The 19,600-nt window shown below is 42.5% G+C and overlaps 1 protein-coding gene and 1 pseudogene across 2 annotated transcripts; both read left to right on the plus strand.

Moving 5' to 3' along the window:
* Nucleotides 1-221: 221 nt before the first annotated feature.
* GLIPR1 (GLI pathogenesis related 1) lies at nt 222-18,955 on the plus strand. Of its 2 annotated transcripts, XR_566732.2 has the most exons (7): nt 222-488; nt 1,750-1,992; nt 10,804-10,916; nt 16,515-16,597; nt 16,700-16,775; nt 18,519-18,545; nt 18,649-18,771. XR_566732.2 is itself a non-coding variant. In XM_008684314.2 (6 exons), exons 1-6 carry the CDS (start codon nt 297-299, stop codon nt 18,801-18,803), a joined length of 813 nt encoding a protein of 270 aa, XP_008682536.2. In that variant the 5' UTR covers nt 222-296; the 3' UTR covers nt 18,804-18,955. The 2 variants fall into 2 exon arrangements, 1 of the variants encoding a protein (XP_008682536.2); XM_008684314.2 differs by lacking the exon at nt 16,700-16,775 and having other exon boundaries at nt 18,649-18,955.
* LOC121104463 lies at nt 11,531-13,325 on the plus strand (annotated as a pseudogene).
* Nucleotides 18,956-19,600: the final 645 nt, after the last annotated feature.

Below are 19,600 nucleotides of genomic sequence, written 5' to 3' on the forward strand. Positions count from 1 at the left end.
TTAAGATGTTAGCCAGATATTCCAACTGATACGACTCTTAAAAAGCTTTTGAAAAGCATTTTGCAAGACGCTTAGGGAAGTAAGAAATACGTTACTGAGAACCACTGCAAAGACGGGGTTAAAAGCCCCAAAGTGGCGGCAAACCATATATGGAGAAACCCATTTCTTTAAACTTGTGATGAACTCATGGTCTGCTTTTCTTTTTTTTTTTTTCTCTCGAGACTGAAGTCAGGAAAACAGAGCGGCACACACGTCAGGAGCAGCGGTGGCTCTGGCGTCCAGCCCCCCGGGGCTCCATGCCAGGCACACCCAGCATGCGAGTCACACTTGCTATGACAGCTTGGATCATTTCTGTAGTTCCCAGTCAGGAATATAGAGCAAACAGTTTGCCAGATGTCGAAAATGAAGATTTCATCAAAGACTGTGTTCGAATTCATAACAAGTTCCGGTCAGAGGTGACTCCAACGGCCAGTGCTATGCTGTACATGGTAAGGAAAAGGGCAGTATTCATGGCATAAGTAAGTAAAAAACAACGAATGTGTACTGACCTGGGCGGTAAGTCCTTGCTAATCCGGAACGCTCTTTTTTCATCGTGAGTAACGTGTGCAGTAAATTCGTGATCTGTGATGAAAGCAAATCCGGTGTATCTGTTGACTCATCTCTAGCAAGGAAGCTTGGCAAGTACCTTTTACTTTTCTTTTTAGATACTTCTTCTCCTCTGGTCATAGATAGATTTTACATTGTTTTTGTCACTTTCTTCCCTGCTAATTTTTGAAGGTTTTTTTTGTTTATTTTGTCTCTAAGTTGTTGGGTTTTGTTTTGGTTTTGGGGGGGGGTGGTCTTTTGTTTTGTTTTTTTGTTTTTGTTTTTGGTTTTCTTTTTTGGCTGCTGGCAAAGTATTGGCTTTCTCGAGGAAGGCAGCACGGCATCTCAGGAAAGGATACGATTTTGAATCAGTCAGGCTTGGGTTGGAGTCCCAGCTTGGCTGTGAGCTGGATTTTAACATTCCTGGGCTCCTTAGGGTGGGGCCTATTGTGTTTATTAAATTATATAAAGTACATGAAACAAAGCATACAATATTCTGCACGTAATCGGCCCACAGTGAAATGTTGATCTGTGTCCCTCATGTAGTTGCCGAATTCCACAAGTTTCCCACCGGCCCTCTGCTGTAGCGAAGACCCCACTTAGCTGAGGACCCCCGTGCAGTGGTTCCTTCTCTAGTTCCCTCATCACCCTCATCACGCCTCATGCCCCTTTCAAATTCTCACTCTGCTCACTCCAGTGACATTGTTTGGTAACAGTTTTCATTCCTCTTGAATGGGAAGGAATAGGAGCTTTATTCAGGAGGCTGGCCAACTGGGGAGGAGGCAGACTGTGGTCCAAAATCCAGCCCCACGCTCTCTGCCCCGCCAGGAGAGTTTTAAAGGGCCAGGGTGCGGTTCATCAGTGAGGGGGGTGCAGTGGCCTGCAACATTTCCTGATTCTCTGCAGATTTGGTGATGCCGACTTACAGCCTTCAGGGCTTGAGAGTTGTGCAAGAGGTATAATTCGTACTCTACGACGTGCGAGGGCTTTCTGTTCTCTCGTTAACTGTAGGAGGCTGAGGAACCCTCTGATCACCAGCTTTCTCATCTTCCAGTGTCTACGCGGATCCCTCTTCAACTCTCTTTCCTCGCTGTCGTTGGAAGATCTTTCCAAAATCCAATTTTCATTCCTGACCCTCTTATTGTATAATGTTTCTTTTGGCAGACTTGGGACCCCGCACTAGCCCGAATTGCAAAAGCATGGGCAAAAAACTGTCGGTTTGCCCACAATGGACAGCTGGGGTCGAACAAGCTGCACCCAAATTTCACTTCAGTGGGAGAAAACATCTGGACTGGATCTTTATCCATATTCTCTGTGTCTTCAGCCATCACAAACTGGCACAGTGAAATTCAGTACTACGACTTCGAGACTCAGAGATGCAGCAAGGTCTGTGGCCATTACACTCAGGTAAGTGTCTTCCCTATATTCTCGTGAAACCCTCTTTTCAAGGGTAAAAAAGAAAACTGGAATCTGGTGTTAAGAAAGTATATAGTAAGCCGGTGCACCTGTAAATATGAAAGAGTAGGGGTTGCAAGCTTCCTTTAAAAATAAATAAATGGAGCAAACTTCCATAGCAGGGGAGGTAGTGCCTGAAGAGGTCAGTTATGTGAGTCAACCTAAAAGTGAGGCTCAGCGATCTGGACAGACTTCGGATGTTCGACAACAGCAACCCCCCTGGGGGACTTTACTCCATGTGAGAGCCATCAGAGGATGTGATGAGTGAATGGATTTTCAGGGATGAGTCCTCTAGGGAATTGGAGGCCCTTGATTTGGGGCTCTAAAATTGGGAGAAATCAGCATCTCCAACAGAAGCTTCAATTCCATATCCTCCCATTCCTCCAAGCGCGGGTGGAGAGCCTACGATGTGTCCCACGAGGACGACAAGAGAAACAACAGAGGAGAGGCCAGCATGTAAGCTTGTATAAATTCCCCTCTCCCCCAAAGTACCATATTTAGTCCCAGTGGCCACATTCAGAGGGTCCCACTGAGATTTGTTTTTTTAAACATGTTTGCAACATGTGGAAACAAACCCCTCGGGAAGCATCATCTATGGTCTACTTATCTGCTGCCTCCCTGCCCCGGCCACATTTCATTTATTTACTTTTGTTTCCTGGCAGTTTTTGTCAAGCCAATAACTAAAGGTGCTGACCCCATGTCTGACTGGTTCTAATGTACAAAAATGTGTTGAAATGAGGGATGAGGGCAAAAACATTTCTAACAAGGTAGTTAATGTGGACTACTAGGTGTTTTTAAAGAGCAAAATGTTGGGAAAACTCTGTGCCGTTCAGCCTTATAGAGCCTCTGGTCTCACTGGTGTGGGTACAGGTAAAACAAGGCCGACATCGCTATGTATTATTATGATGTGACAGGAAGGGCAGATTTCAGTGACATTTTCACCTCAGGATTATTATCAACAAGGAGGAGTTATGAAACCACCAGTAGCATTGGTCTCTTTCTTGAAAATATAAATAAGGTTTCCCCTAGACTTATCCCATAAACCATTCATCTTGGCTTATGTTCACAAAAAATTGTAACCAGAAAATCGATTCCACCAGAATCCCACAAGTCCTCAAGGGCCAGAAAGCTAACTTCAGGTTGTCTACAAGTGGTAGCTGGAACCATTAAACGTTACACTGTTTAAATGTCCAAAAATAATGGTCAGTTTGAGGGGACGGACTCCCATTCAGTCTGTGCGTAAGCTTCTACGCTGCACGAAGCACTATTGTAAGGCACTCCCTGGTCCTATATCTTCGTACAGATTCCTGCCAAACAGAGCCTGGGCCAACAGCTTATGTCCTACCATATTATCTAGGAGTACAATCGCCAAGAAGTTAAAATGAGGGGCGCCTGGGTAGCACAGTCGTTAAGCGTCTGCCTTCGGCTCAGGCTGTGATCCTGGCGTTCTGGGATCGAGCCCCACATCGGGCTTCTCTGCTGGGAGCCTGCTTCTTCCTCTCCCACTCCCCTGCTATGTTCCCTCTCTCGCTGGCTGTCTCTCTGTCACATAAATAAATAAAATCTTAAAAAAAAAAGAAAGGTAAAAAGAGGAGAAATGCTGCATGGGGTAGGGAATGAGGGACACAGATGGCAATGGCCCCTGACCCTTAGGAGGTGACCTTTTTGGGGAGAGACATGTGTGTAAGCAGATGTAATACAGCGCATGGTTGGTGAAATGTGGAGAAACTGACGAGGTGCCACGTGGGTAAAGAAGACACAGCAACGTATCTGGCCAAGGGGAGGTACGGAGAAATAGGAGTTGTCCACGCAGCAGGAGGCTTATCAGTTGGTTCTTGGAAACTAAGTGAGAGTTTATCAAATGGAAAGGAAAAGGAAGAGAACTCCAGGCAAAATTAACGAGGTGTCCAGTGGATACAAATGAGCTTTGTACTTCGGAAGAATGGCTAGTAGCTCACCACTCGCCACACCAGGGATCTGAAGATCAAAGGACTGTTAAATTGACCACAGACTCCTAAATCATGGAAGTCAACACACTCCATGTCCGCCATTCCGGGGACTAAAAACACGAGGAGGAAAGTTGATTTTAAGTCTTCTAGACCTGAGATTTCAGAGATAGCCCTCCCCAAATTAGCTGAGCTTACTTGTACATTTTCCCCTTACAGCTAGGACAAAAAAAGCAGGGCTCACATTTTGGACAGGAGAAAACACATTGCTTTGCATCCAGGTGTCCCAGCTCACGCGGAGTGATCCTAGCCTGTTCTCTCTGAGACCACTACATGCTACCCCCAATTCTGAAGAGCAAGCCTTATCCTGGAGAGGAAGTCCAGGGACCCCCTGGGTGCGATATCGCGGCAGCAGCAACCACTTCTAAGTGAGCCTGGCACCTCTCTGTCGTTGAAGATCTCACTGGAATCTCACCACAAAGCCGTCAGAGCCGCAGTCATCCACAGATGAGTCAACGGGCCTCAGGGAGACGAAGAAGCGGTTTTCCTAGATTTGCGTCCTCGCCCGTGTGCACCCAGTCTCAGCGGGTGTGCGGGAGAGCCCCCGAGCGCCAGCCCCAGTCCCGCCGCAGGGTCCCGTTGCGGCTCCAGCGAGAGGAAAGAAAATAGCGCGAACCAGGAGAAGCGCACGCGCCCTGCTGGGGAGGGAGCTGCCCACCGAAAGAAGGGGGCGCAGGGAACGGCTGCCGCAGAGGATCATGAACTTCGGGTCTCCTTGAAGTTAGGGGCAAACAATATCTCCGGCTTGAAGAAGTGACTATGTTCACAAACCAAGGAGCCGTGATCCACTTTCACACCCCAAAGGTTCGGGCATCCCTGGCAGCGAACACTTTCGCCCTCACGCGCCGAGCGGAGACAGAGCCGGGGACAGCAATGCTCCCCAGCGGCTTCAACCCACCTGGTGCCCACAGGCCGCCTGTTCCGGAAGACTGGCTGACGCTCTGCCCGCACCGTCTAGGAGCAGGAGGAGGAAGTTCCAGATCTTGTGGATTTTTGTTTTAAGATTTGATTTATTCATCTGACAGAGAAAGAGAGAGCAGGAGCAGGGGGAGAGGGAGAGGGAGAAGCAGACTCCGCACTGAGCTGGAGCCCAGTGGGGGGCTCGATCCCAGCACCCTGCAGATCATGACCGGAGTGGAAGGCAGACGCTTAACCATGGGCCACCCAGGCGCCCCTGGGTCTTGTGGAATTTTGATGAAGTTTCCAAGAATGAAGCAAACTGACCTGAGTCATCTTCTGAAGAAGATAAAACTTAAAGTTACTGGGAGCTGCTGTTGTATGACTGTTTTTTAAAAATTTGTTCATGGACCTGATGAAATATTTTTTCATCATTTCATCCTTTTTTCATGGCTCTGTAATATTTTTTAAGCCCAAGCCTCTTGGACACTGCAGCTCTTTTCAGTTTTTGCTTAGATTCAATTCATTCTTTGCAGCTAATTAAGGGGAAGAAGCCTCAGAATTAAGTTTGAAAGAAGGTGAATAAAGTTCTTTGCCTACTAAAAAAAAAAAAAAAAAAAAAAAAAAAAGCTGTTTTCCCAGTGTCACATAGCTAGTAAGAAGAAGAGCTGGGATCCTGATTATCAGGTATGTGGTGAGGATTAAATAATAGGATTTATATAAATTATCTAGTAAAGTGCTGGTACTTAGTAGGCATTAAACAAAGGTTAGATCTCCTTCATGAGCTGGGATTTTTTTGTTTTTGTTTTTGTTTTTTTTACCAATTATATTGAAAGAAGATTTTGACAGCCTGGTTAAAGATGACTTTACTTTAAAATACAATGTTTTCATCTTGTAAGAAATCTCACCTGGAGATTCAAGACTACTCAGTTGCCATTTTAAGTTCTTGCTGGAAATTACCTCAAGTGGATATTATAACCTCCCACTTATCCTCATCTTCTATTAATAAAAAGCAAGTTATTTTCAGATTTTGGCTGGTGAAACAGTGGTTGTACAGAGTAAAGACAATAGATTTAGATCCAATTACTAACTCATAAAGATGTGGTATTTCTTGACACATTAGGTCAACACTTTAGCTCGGTCTTCACTAGAGAGAGATTTGCACTAAGAATTGTGGTATATTAATATGGGAGATTAGATATTTTGTTGCCGGCAGTTCGCCTTTATAAAACTTGGGAATAGTTTGACTTTAATATATACGCGGGGCAGCGGCTTAGGTTTGGTAGTGCTGAGAATGCCCACTAGATGGCACCATACATCTCAGTTTTGGTTTTAATCCCTGCCGGACTGCCACCCTCCCCAAATCGTTGTTTTTACACTTCTACTGAACCAATGAAAGTGGGACATGTTTCACAGTTTCTCTACGTGGTTTTATATATGTTGCTGTATTACCATACTCTTGATAATAGTGCCTGATAATGAGTCAGAAGGACTCATACTGAGACTGGAAAGAAGATGGTGGGAAGGGGGCAGAAGCTCCAAAGGAGAGACGTGCGTGCCCCCAGTAGGTTCCCCGGATGCAGTGTTTTTTTAGAAAGGTATAGAGAACGTTATCCTCACCAAATAGTGAAGGAAGCTAAGGCCATGGCCACAGAGTGAGTAGCTGAGCTGGAGTATGAACTCCGTCTTTGTAGTCCCAGAGCCCACATGTTGAACCCAGAACCTGAATGCCCATAAAGCTTTTAGAAGAGACCAGCTTGAATGGAGACTAAACTGTGGGACGTCCGTGCAGTAAAGAAGTGAGCCCAACAGTACAAATGGGTCTCAAATGCTTAGGCTTCGTGCAAGAAGCCAGAGTGGAAAAACTATATTTAAACTGATCCCATTTATATAACATTCTGGAAAAAGCAAAATGATAGGGACAAAAAACAGACTAGTGATTGTCAGGGGCCAGGGGATGGGGGGAAGAGCCAACCACAAAAGAGCACAAGGGAACTTTTGGGGGCAATGGAAATGTTCTAGGTCGTGAATATGGTGGTAACTACACAATTGTGTTTGTCAGAATTCATGGGACTGTCCACCTAAAAAGGATGGGTTTCACTGTGTGTTAATTACAACCTGACTTTAAAAAAGAGAGAGAGACCAATTAAAACAAAGTGAACGGTAATTAACATTGCACACCCTTGGAAACAAAGAGACCAGAAAAGTAAAAGACAGTAGAACAAAAGAAAGAGCATAAAGCATTAAAGATGTGTGGGAAGCCCAAAGATGAAGAATACCTGAGATGAAACAACACCTGAAGAAAGTGCTCAGAGACCAAAGAATAAAAAATATAAAACGATTTTACTAAGGTGATAGTAAAAGGAGAACACAGACAACGTCGCACCCAGTTAGCGTGCATAATAATCACCTGAGGAACTTGGTAACATATACGTTTGATTCTTTTTTCTTTTTTATGGCTGAATAATATTCCTATATCTGTAACACATTTTCCTGAAGAAGAAATTCTGCCATTTGCAACAACATGGATGGACCTGGAGGGTACTATGCTAAGTGAACGAAGTCAGGCCCTAAAAAGACAAATACCTTCTTAAATGTGGAATCTACACAAAAACAATCTCTTAGAAACAGAGAATAGACTGGTGGTTGCTAGGGTGGGGGTGGGGGCCAAAATGGGTGAATGTGGTCGAAGGCTCAAACTTACAGTTATAAAAATAACTAAGCCCAGGGATGGAATGGACAGCACGCTGACTGGCCACAGTTAACAATACTGCAGTATTTATTTGAAAGGTGCTGAGAGAGTAAATCTTAAAAGTTCTCATCACAAGAAAAAAAAATTGTAACTACATGGTGATGGATGTGTTAAATAACAAAAATTCATCTAAGTAATGTGTTAAAGATCTAATTGGCTTTATTAACTAATTCACGAATCAGGCAGCATCCCAGCCAGCAGGTAGAGGGGAGCTCCAAAGGGCTACAGAAAGGGAAAGGTTTTTAAAGGCAGAACAAAAAGTCAGAAACAGAAAAAAGGATTATTTCGAATGATGTCATCTTCCTTTGGGGAGAAGGGGGTCTTATTAGACAGTTTACCTCATCTTCCTTCGGGGCTTGGAGAGGTCCCTGTGACAGATTAGCTTATTGGTACTGACCAGAAAGTCCCTGACTGCATTTCGGGGACAGGTTGAAAGTGCAATTAGGTGAGGCCTTAGGCCCCAGTTCGGTGACAATGGCCTAGCATAAGTGATGCCATTTCAGGCCTGTGATTTTCTTTCTGACACATGTTAACTAGATTTATTATGGTGATCATTTCACAGTGTATAAAAATATTGAATCATTATGTCATATACCTGAAACTCGTGTAATGTTATGTATCAATGATAGCTCAATTTAAAAAATACAGATTTCAAGGACAATCCCAGTGACTCACATTCAGCAGGACTGAGAGGGGCCCAGAAACCTGCATTTTAATGTAAGCTTCCCAGGTGAAATCGCCTTGAGATACGGTGAAGAGAAATGTAAAACTTTGTAAATGCATGCAAAAATGATGGAAAATGCAAGTACAAGGGTCAAACCTGAGGATTCACGGCCATAAAGCCAGGCTCTCTCTCCCTGAGCTAAAGGTCTCAGTTCCCTGCAGGGGATTCCTGTGTGATGAGAAAGGGAAACCCCCCTACGTTGATCAGGGCGAGAACCCGGTCCCTTGCTGAAGGAGAGCGCTCCTCCCCTGGGGGAGCAGTAGCTGCCTTCCCACAGTTGCCAAACCGGAGGACAGAATGCAGAGAGCTGCAGCCCTCCCCCGCTTGTTTTGACCCCGTCCCTCCTGCCCCATCAGCCTCCCTAGCCACTCCCCCACACACAAGCCCACCTTTAAGCCTTGGAGAAGCACAGACTCTGATCCACATCTCCCCTCCCTCTATACTCTCTCCCCAAGGAGTGGTTTTCATTGATTTTGTTTTTTATTTATGTGACAGAGAGACAGCCAGCGAGAGAGGGAACACAGCAGGGGGAGTGGGAGAGGAAGAAGCAGGCTCCTAGCGGAGGAGCCTGATGTGGGACTCGATCCCAGAACGCCGGGATCACGCCCTGAGCCGAATGCAGACGCTTAACGACTGTGCCACCCAGGCGCCCCTGATTTTTTTTTTTAAAGCAAACTTGAACTTTTTCTGATGTTCATAATGATTCTGACCCAAGACACCAGCCGTGTCTCAGTTCTGTGAGCCTTTCCCATCTTGGGTTAGCTGCTCTCTCTGGAAGAATTCTGACGCTACGACAGCTCACTGGGCTTCGGCTAACCTCACTAGGTCAGAGCAGGCTCCCACCGGACACTCGGTAGCCCCCTCTGCTCCCCCCGCACCACAGTCACACCCCTGCGTAAAGGCCCCATGGCAGCTTTTCTCTACGTTTTGTAAAGGCGCCCACCGGCTCCCGCTCATTCCCTCTGTATCCTCCGTATTTGGCACAGGTCTTGTCACAAAATTGCTTTCGAAAAAAATGAGTAAGTAATTTAACATGCAGTTTGGTCTCACCGTAAAAACAGTGCATTTAACTGCTGGCTTATCTCCAGACACTAGCTCTTAAAAATATTTTTTTTCTTTAGGCTTCTGTGACATCAAACACTCTTGGTTAAGATGAGCTCTACAATTTGTGGAGCTTCATGAAAAATGAAACGTCCCTTGTTCAAAAATCGGGGAAAATGCCACTAAATGTGGGAAAATACGTGACAGTGTTGAACTAAACCAAGTACGGAACTCTTCCGACCGTGGGGTCCGGTGCCACAGCACAGGACCCTCTCCCTGACCTGCCTCTGTCCTTGGTTTCCCTCCTATGCCACTCAGCACTCCTTTTTAATCTGCTTTGCTGGTTGATTTTCTTTTCCTCTTTACCCCATGCTCTCATTTACTTGTTGATCTATCATCTTTGCCTATGATCTAGTCCCGTGTCTTCCAGATTTCTATCTCTAGATGGTCATTTTCAGCAGCAAAGTCACTCTGCACTTGGATGTCTCATAGGCATCTCAAAGGTTACTGGGCCTGAACAGAACCCCTGTCCATGCTCCCACCCACCCTCTTCCTTCCCTGGTTTTCCTCATCTTGGAAGTGTTGCTCAGGCCCCAAATTCCCACTTCCGCCACACTCAAAGCAAAAGCAAATCCTTTCGGCTTTAGCTGAAGCTGATGGATTCCCAGGAACATGCCACCACCACCCAAGTGTGGGCCACCATCTTGTCCATATTGTACCACTGAACCAGCCTCCCAGATGCCCTCCCTCTTTCTTCCTTTGCTCTTCTCAGTCCATTGACTTCATAGCAACCAAAGAGATCTTTCTGAGATGGGAAAAAGAGTCTATGCTCACTCGCCTACCAGATTCCCTGTGACCTGCCCCTCTGCCTCTTACCTCAGTGCGAACGATTCTCCCTGTTACCTGGATCCCAGCTCTGCTGGCCTGCTCTCTGCCACTCCAGCAGCCAAGCTGGTTCCACCGTGGGGCCTCTGGGCCTCTGCTCCCTGGGCACAGAAGGCTCTCCCTCCCACGTTTAAGTCTCCTGCGCACTCATCCCCAGTGCTGCCTCCGCCTCCACGGCCCCTTCTCTGGACACCCAGGCTCAGCCCCTCCTCCCCAGCACTATTTTATTTCAAGTGCCAAAAATTATCTTAATATCGTGTATATGTTTATTTCACAGGCTCCCACCCCGATAATAACAATTCCAAGTCTTGTTTGCAACTGAATTCTGAGCACCTGCGTGCTCCCTGGTAGCAATGGCTCTACCTACTAGGGTGAATACACCTCACTGTGTTTATGAATCACACTCGAATGTTCGCTTTATTGTCTCCCTCCCGCTACAAACCCTTATTTTCTTTCAGGTGGTCTGGGCAGACAGTTACAAAGTTGGCTGTGCAGTGCAGCATTGTTCCACAGTGGCTGGCCTGGAACATTTTACCGACGTAGCCCATTTCATATGCAACTATGGACCAGGGTAAGTACCAAATCAGCCTCTTTCTACATTTTTTTTTTTTAAAGATTTTATTTATTTATTTGACAGAGATAGAGACAGCCAGTGAGAGAGGGAACACAAGCAGGGGGAGTGGGAGAGGAAGAAGCAGGCTCACAGCGGAGGAGCCTGATGTGGGGCTCGATCCCAGAACTCCGGGATCACGCCCTGAGCCGAAGGCAGACGCTTAACCGCTGTGCCACCCAGGCGCCCCTCTTTCTACATTTTTTAAAACGCTCCTTAGAAGTATTTATCTTCATTATAGAAAATTGGGATAATAAAGAAAGCGTAAAAAAGAAAATTAATATTACCATTAATTCCTCTACCCAGAGATCTACTCCATTAACACGTGGTACTTTTTTTTTTTAAATATATGTGTGTGTCTGTGTGCAGACCTGTTTTGCACAATTTTTAAAACAGAAATAACTCGGAATTAAATTTCTCAATTTATGTAATTTATTTCATTTACTTTTGAACATTTTGGTTTTGAAATGGATACAATTTTTCTTCCTTTGGAAAACAAGGTAGACCCATGACATGCCCCCCACCTTTCTTTAAACATATATGTGTGTTTATGCATCATACACATTATTGAGAAAATGGAGATCATACCGGAAATGCAGGTTATTTTTCACGTAAAATTATACCATGAACATTTTCTGTGTCATTAAATTTTTAAATATGATACGAATAATTAGAAAAATAATGAAAGTACCCTTTCACAAAGATGGTGTTGAATTTCACCTAGGAAGCCTCTGCCCCTCTCAAAGCCAAAGCCAAGGCTTTGAAGGCCAAGAAGGCGGTGCTGAAAGGTGTCCACAGTCACCAAAAAAAAAAAAAAAAAAAAGATCCACACATCACTTACTTTCCAATGGTCCAAGACACTGTGTCTCCCAAGGCAGCGCAAATATCTTCAAAAGAGCACCCCCAGGGGAAACAAGCTTGACCACTATGACACATCAAGTTCCCCCTGACTTAGCAAGTCAGCCATGAAGAAAGCAGAAGACAACAACACACTTGTGTTCACTGTGGTTGTCAAGGCCAACAAACACCGGATCAAACAGGCTGTGAATAAGCTCTACGACATGGATGTGGCCAAGGTCAACATCCTGATCACACTCGATGGAGAGAAGAAGGCACGTGTTTCAGTGGCTCCTGACTATGATGCTTTGGATGTCGCCAACAAAATTGGGTACATCTAGGGTACCTGGGTGGCTCAGTCGGTTAAGCGTCTGCCTTCAGCACAGGTCATGATCCCGGGACCCTGAGATGGAGCCTTGCTTGGGGCTCCCTGCTCAGCAGGGAGTCTGCTTCTCCCTCTGTCACTCCTCTCTGTTTGTGCTCTCTGGCACGTGTGCTCTCTCTCAAATAAATAAAATCTTTAAAAAAAAAAAATTGGTATCATCTAACTGAGCCCAGCTGGTTAAATCAAAACATACCTTTTTTCACCATAAAAAAATAGAGTAATACTTATAAAATGCTTACTATATGCTAAGCACTTTTTTAAAGATTTTATTTATTTATTTGAGAGAGAGAGAGAGAGTTTGCTTGAGCTGGGTGGGCGGGGCAGAGGGAGAGAATCTCAAGCAGACTCCACGCTGAGCACAGAGCCCCACGTGGGGCTCCGTTCTGCGACCCATGAGATCAAGACCTGAGTTGAAACCAGACTCAGACACTTAACTTTCTGAGCCACCCAGGCGTCCCACTAAGCACTTTTTGAAGTGCTTCACACATATTAACTTATTTAATTTTCATGAAAGGTCTTGAGATGGGTCCTCTTACTATCCCTGTTTAGCAGATACGAAAACTGAGGTACTGATGGGGTGAGTAGCCTGCCCAGGGTTTCACCATTGGTGACACTATTTCTTACGTCACTGTGTCACAGCTGACTGTGACCTGAGCTGTCTGGCCTCTGAGTCTGTGCTCCACATGGACACAACAGCTCATCCTACTGAAGGACTTAGATTGTTCTCTGCATTTTAGCATCTGATGCACAACCTTATATGGAAGTCTTGGGTCCCATCGATTTCCCTACAATTCCTAGAAATAGTGAACATCTTAAGTTTTTAAAAATGCATATGGCCAAATAATCCCCTACTATTATTTACACCAATTTATACTCCTTCCTTAGGATTGGGTATTATCATTTTTTATATTTTCTAATTTGATATGAAGTGTTATCTCATATTTTCTTTTGCATCTCTTTGACTACTAGTGATTATAAAATTTCACCTGATTGCCTATTTACATTCCTCCTTTTGTGAAGCATATGGTCTGCTCATTTTTCTATTAGAGTGGTTTTCTTAATGATTTATGGTGGTTTGTATTTTAAAACTTTTAACTCTCTGTCATATATATAACTTTTTTTTAAGATTTTATTTATTTATTTGACAGAGAGAGAGAGCACGCACAAGCAGGGGGAGTAACAGGCAGCAGAGAGAAAGAAGCAGGCCCTCTGCCGAGCAGGGAGCCTGATGCGGGGCTCGATCCTAGGACCCTGGGATCATGACCTGAGCCAAAGGCAGACGCTAAGCCAACTTAGCCACTCAGGCACCCCAACATTTTTTTTAAAATTTGTTGCCCTTGAATTTTGTTTGGATTTTTCCAATCTTTGGGATTCCAAAAGATTTGTTAGAAGCCTCTCTCTCTTTCCCTGAAGTAATGTTCAGAAGAATGTTTGATAGTTTGAGTGTAGGTGGAAGTGAAAGAACTAAAATCAGGCGTCATTCATTCAGAAGAGAACAACTTTGACTTAAAATCCCAAAGTCAGAAAATAGGGAAAACCCAGGAAATACCAGCCAAAGCCATTAAGTCAATCAGTGGTGACTTTTCATGACATTTATATAGCTTAATGGTTAAGATATGGGGTCTTGAGACCTACCACCTTGGTTCACTTACTGTGTGACTTTGGACAAGTTACTTAATCTCTCTGAACCTTAGTTTCCTCTGCAAAAGATCAGGATAATAAAAGCACTGACTACTTATCAAGTAGCTATGAAAATTACATGAGAAAGCTAGGCAAAACACCAGGTATATGTAATACCCGGCAATGGTGATTATTTGAGAAGTACTCACAGTTATCATTATGATGAGGCCCAAATGCCGTCTCCTCACTTATAAACTCACTTTACTTGCCTTTTGAGTTCTAAATAATAAGTTGTAAAACTTATAACCAGTTATAATGCTTCTGTAGAGTAACATTCATTTATTCATACAAATAATTCATAAATTCAATTATTCAGTAAGTATTTGTTTACTGAGCTTCAAAGGAGAACCAGCCACAGTCCCCGCTCCCATGGAATTTGTATTTGTAGGGCAGAGAGACAATAAAAATACAAATAAAATAGCCACATGATGATAGGAGTAATGAAGGAAATACCAGTGATACCGTAATCAACTCTATCAATAGGCAGGACCGTATTTGGAAAAAATGATGTATGTACTCGAGCGTAGGCATGAAGAGGAACCAGACATGTGAAGAACTTCACAAACGGATCTGCCGCAGAAAACACCTGCAAAGCTTTTGTGGCGAGGATTCAAGAATGGACAGAAGAGCAGAGTGCGTGGACCACTGAATGAGAGGCAACTGGGGGAAGGAGGCAGCTCAGAGTTTGTAGGGCCATGTAGGCCATGGCAAATTTAACCTGCATTCACATCACGAAAAGAATCCTCCAAGGATAAGCAAGGGAGAGACAAGACCTGTTTAAATTGGGGGGATCATTCTGTATGAGATGTGGAAAATGGACTGGAGGGCATGGGGTAGGGGGAGCATAGAGACCGGTTAGGGATGTCCTCATTTTCTACTGCCTTCTGAGCTGGTTTTTCTCCTCATAGGCCCCCATTCCACATAATATCCTCCCCATATTTCTGAGATTTCCAAAGAGTGGGGTGAAGGGTGCTTAATTCTCCCGTCACCTGTAACTCAAGCTCTGGAGTCAGTCATTGCCCAGAACAGTTTTGACCCCTTCTCCTGGCTGCTTCAGGTCATTCTGATCCTCATTTTTCAAACATGAACACAAATCTCCCTTCATTCCCCTGGACCCCTCAGAGCCAGGCTATCTCGTGATTACTGGAAGAGAGGATTACAGCATGGAAGAGGAAATGACAACCCTGACCATCGATACTACAGGACCTAGTGTACCCTGCCTTAAGGACCCTTACTCATATTTATCTTTTTCTTTAAAGATCTCTCTTTACTCAGGGCACCTCGCTGGCTAGGTCAGTAAAGCCTGTGACTCTTGGTCTCGGGGTTGTTTGAGCCCCAGCTGGACACAGAAATTACTTTAAACAAACAAACAAACAAACAAACAAACCTGTTTTTTCTCTTCCTCAGTCCCAGGGTCCTGATTCTCTCAGGCTACCAGAGGAACACTAAAATTTCCTGCTTCTTTATGGACAGAATACTTTAGGGCCCTGGGTCTCAATTGTTCCTATCCAGACAAATGCAGGCCTTTCCAGTGGCATATTTCTCCCGGGATGAATTCTGCCATTTCCCTAGAATTCACAACTGTCTTGTCTTTAGCCTGGTTTTGAAGTAGTAATTTCTTCTTCTTTATAGTTTGGAATACACAATTCAACAAAGAATCAAACAGCACAAACCTTATTAAAAAATATTCTAGAACTTGACCACTCAATGAGTATTGTGCTAACAATGCATGATATCTCCATGACTAATGTGTATTTTGGAGGTCTTTTGTAATTGTTATCAGAATATTCCTTTGACTATTTTCCACAGTGTAAACGAAGCATGAGGATAAACTTAGTTTCTGAAACAACCTAGATTAATTTGGAGCCAAACAAGATTAGAACATATATTTGGTGTTGGAAACACTGTGTTAATAAAAAGTAATGTCTCCTTAACTTTGGAGGTAAAGGTATAGTGTTAGGGGAGGGAAGTCGAGTCCATGAACTTGGATTAGAAAAAGCTAAATCTTTATTTTCACTAACCTCTACTGAAAATAACATTTCATTATGTATAGAGACAACGATTCCGTCACGTCAGCAGTAATGTGCCTCTGTGTTGGTACTTCTTCGTAAATCACCACATTCCACTTGCTGCAGAGATCTCAAAATATGGTTGTAATCTATCATTAAAGGTACTATCATCATTAGACCTCTTGCTAGACCTTATTTAATATTTAACAGAGAAGCACATATTGCTCTATCAAAAATATTTTTAACATTTTGATAGCTATTTGAACTTACTTGGTTTCCTTTGAAATCTTACAAATTTTATTTTATGCACTTATTTTTTTATAAAGATTTATTTGACAGAGAGAGAGACAGCCAGCGAGAGAGGGAACACAAGCAGGGGGAGTGGGAGAGGAAGAAGCAGGCTCATAGCGGAGGAGCCTGATGTGGTGCTCGATCCCAGAACGCTGGGATCACGCCCTGAGCCGAAGGCAGATGCTTAACGACTGTGCTACCCAGGCGCCCCTGAACTCTGTAAATATTAACAGGCTTCCACTTCCCGCTCTTAGAATCTGTGGACTTCCATCCTACAGATTTAGTCAAAGATTCACAGTAAATTTTACCAGGAAAAAAAACCTCTCCCCTAACGGACAGCTTTTTTCTACTTTATAGACAAACCTACCAAAGGCCATACAGAAAAGGATCTACTTGCACGGCCTGCCCCAAAGATGACAAATGTTTGGATAATCTCTGCAGTGAGTAAAAGGAAAATATTCTTTTGAATAATACACTGTGTTCGAAATTAGAAAACCTTCTCTGCAGAGTTAAGAATGTAAATGTTTGCTCTATCCTAATAGCTATTTTCAGGGAAGTTGGCGTCAGGTAGCAATCAAACTGATGGCTTACTGTCCGAGGAATGAACATCCATTTAAGGTAAATTTAAGGAAGGAAATAATATCTTTCTTATTTAGCTCTAATTAGTACAACAAAAAATGACTATGAGGATAGAAACTAGAGACCCAAGATCTGCTAATCTCAGCAAGATCAAAAAAACTCCTGATTCGTAAACACTCATTTCTCATCTTCATTCCAGGTACAGCCATACCTTTTTGATCAGCTCTCTGAGCCAGCCATCTCTCCCCTGCTTCAAGCACTCACTTCACTCACAGCAGTTTTGTTAAAAGAACTCAGTAGCACGTACCCACTATGTAACAAATCTCTTCTTGTAGTATCAATTTATTAACGGAATTTTTCCTTTCATGTTGCTGCAACACTATAAACCTTACTTTTTTTTCTTTTTTTCCAAGTTAGGCAGTGTAACATAGGAGCTAAAGCCACACATTTTTCAAACAGTATGCCCGGGTTCAATTTCCAGTTCCACCACTGTGACCTTGGGCAACTGTCTGAACAGATTTGCTCAACAATAAAATGTAGATGGCAGTATCTCTTCACAGGTTTGATGAAAACAGATTAAGGAAAAAAGAAAAAGAAATATTTATATTTAGAACAAAAACCTGGCACACAGTAGCACTCAGTAAATATTACAAATATTACCTATTATCTACAAATTCATCCTTCCTGTACTCCCAAATGTTGAGTTTACTCTTGGTGTTTTCTTCGTGCCCAAAATTTCACATTTTTATGACCATGAACAAACCCCATGCTGCTTCTTTAAAATCTGTGGTGAAAACTGAGAGAATTATTTTTGAATTATTTAAGGAGTAATTTAATTAATGCCACTGGTTAAATATCTTTCCCACTGGATTCTAAATTCCAAACAGGTAGGAATTATGCCTAATTCACTTATACCCTAGTCTGGCTGGCAAATAAGCACTAACTTGAATGCATGTTTCCTTAAAAAATATTCCTTCTTTTTAAAAATCTAGACAATTAGTAACAACTTCACAATGACAACAATAAAGTTCCTGGAGTTTTAGCTTTTGATCTTGGCCTCTAAATCTTGTGGGATAAAAATTCAGAAAATGAAGCCTGTGATCCAATAACGAAAAGCCTCTGGGCCCTTAAGAAAAATAAAGGTCAAACATACTAATGTGCATGAGGATAGAGCTTTTAACAGATTCCATCTCCGACGAATTATGACAAATATTGGAGGAAAAAAATTCCTTTCTGGCACTTTAGGTACTGTTGGCAGGTTCAATAAATACCCACGGAGGCCAAATCAGATGGTTTTGCATAATGTGCTGGGTATGTTAATGATACATGGGATGATTTTAGCTGGTACATGAATGTACATTTTTTTCAATATTCAAGAGCTGAATATTTAACATTTAAAAAATGTGTATGTAAGAAAAAGTGTAACTAGCACAGGAACTATTTCCAGGAAAATATTTTAATAAATTGCTCACGCTGACTGTTACTAATTATTATTTTTAAATTCTAATAGTTTGTTATTTTAATTGTATTTATTATCTGCTAGTTATGGTATGTAAAATTATTTTCCACTTATAGTAATAGTATATAAAAAGTTTATATATAAGGTCAATTTAAAAATGTCAAGTTAGTATAGTTAGTACAAAAAATCTTTAAAAACCAACGTTTGAAAAACACTGTAAGAAAGTGAAAGTAACGCTTAATGGTCATAATTAGAGACTTGGCTTTTTAAAGTAAAATAAAGCCTCACCAGTACGTATTTTTTTCTTTCTTCTGACTTTACAGCTAACCCAAAGCGAGACAAAGTCACACGTATGTACATAAATCTTTCATTGTTCCATTAAGATCTATGTGAATTATATTATTGCATTCTGAGAAACCACATTTAAGAGGATATTTTATGTTTGTTTCACAGGTTACTACTCTATTGTGTATCCTGACTGGCCAGTGTCTTCACGCAACAGATACCTATCTCTCTTTCTCATTGTTAGTTCACCAGTCCTAATACTGAGCGCTATAATGGCCATTTGGGTCAAGCATAAATACCCTCATTTAGTTATTTTGAACTAATATAATCCACAAAAAACCACAATTCGTTCATATATGGGGTTTTTAAAAAATTAATAGTTGGGTATTATTTCTTATTTCTAATTTTAGAACATTTCAGAAAAAAATATGTTGTTGCAGTAAACCACCCTTAATAAAAAAACTGTTTAACTTCCTATCTCTAGAATAAACTCATTTTTACTTTCCACTTTTCTACAAATAAGCGTTGTTTTCAGGCTGCCACAGCTGACTTTCAGTAAGTAACCCAGCTTCTGTGTGTCTCAGCTTCTAAAACTACAAAATTAATGTGCTTGATTTAGGTGATTCTAAATCACTCCACTGGCCCTCATTAGTAAAAACATTTCTACATAACTTGTTGCATGCTGCTTCAATTCTAAACATCTGGTTCCCCCCCACCCCGCCCCGCCTTTGCAATCTGAGGTCTTTGGCTTACCATTTTCCCAGACTCAGAATAGTAATTAAGGGATTTAAGAGGCCTTGTGTTTTTTGCTTATGGGTTGTTTAATCTTAAACATGATGTAAAATGAGATTATAAAAAGAAATAAGCCTAACTGTTTACTCGCTAACATTAGAGAGAGCACTGCAAAATCTGCATTTATTTTGCTCAAAACCAAATGGTGGGACATGATTATATTTAAAGACTAAGCAGTGGCATCAAACACTGGATTTGATGGATAATTACAATGACCACATTCCAAAAATCTTTATATAATAAATAAACAACCTAAAAATTACACCTAAAATCATGCTTAGGCAAAACATGCCAAAACACATTAGGTGCAATATATACAAAGATATAT

The sequence above is a fragment of the Ursus maritimus genome, unplaced genomic scaffold, assembly GCF_017311325.1.
Source record: "Ursus maritimus isolate PB19 unplaced genomic scaffold, ASM1731132v1 scaffold_21, whole genome shotgun sequence".
Classification (NCBI taxonomy): Eukaryota; Metazoa; Chordata; class Mammalia; order Carnivora; family Ursidae; genus Ursus; species Ursus maritimus.

Bases quoted from the DNA above. Each gene is read 5' to 3' on its own strand.
- GLIPR1 (XM_008684314.2), top strand. From the start codon at position 297: ATGCCAGGCACACCCAGCATGCGAGTCACACTTGCTATGACAGCTTGG. The intron at 10,917-16,514 runs GTAAGTACCAAA...TCTACTTTATAG, and splicing joins ATATGCAACTATGGACCAGG to ACAAACCTACCAAAGGCCAT. The intron at 16,598-18,518 runs GTGAGTAAAAGG...CTGACTTTACAG, and splicing joins ATGTTTGGATAATCTCTGCA to CTAACCCAAAGCGAGACAAA.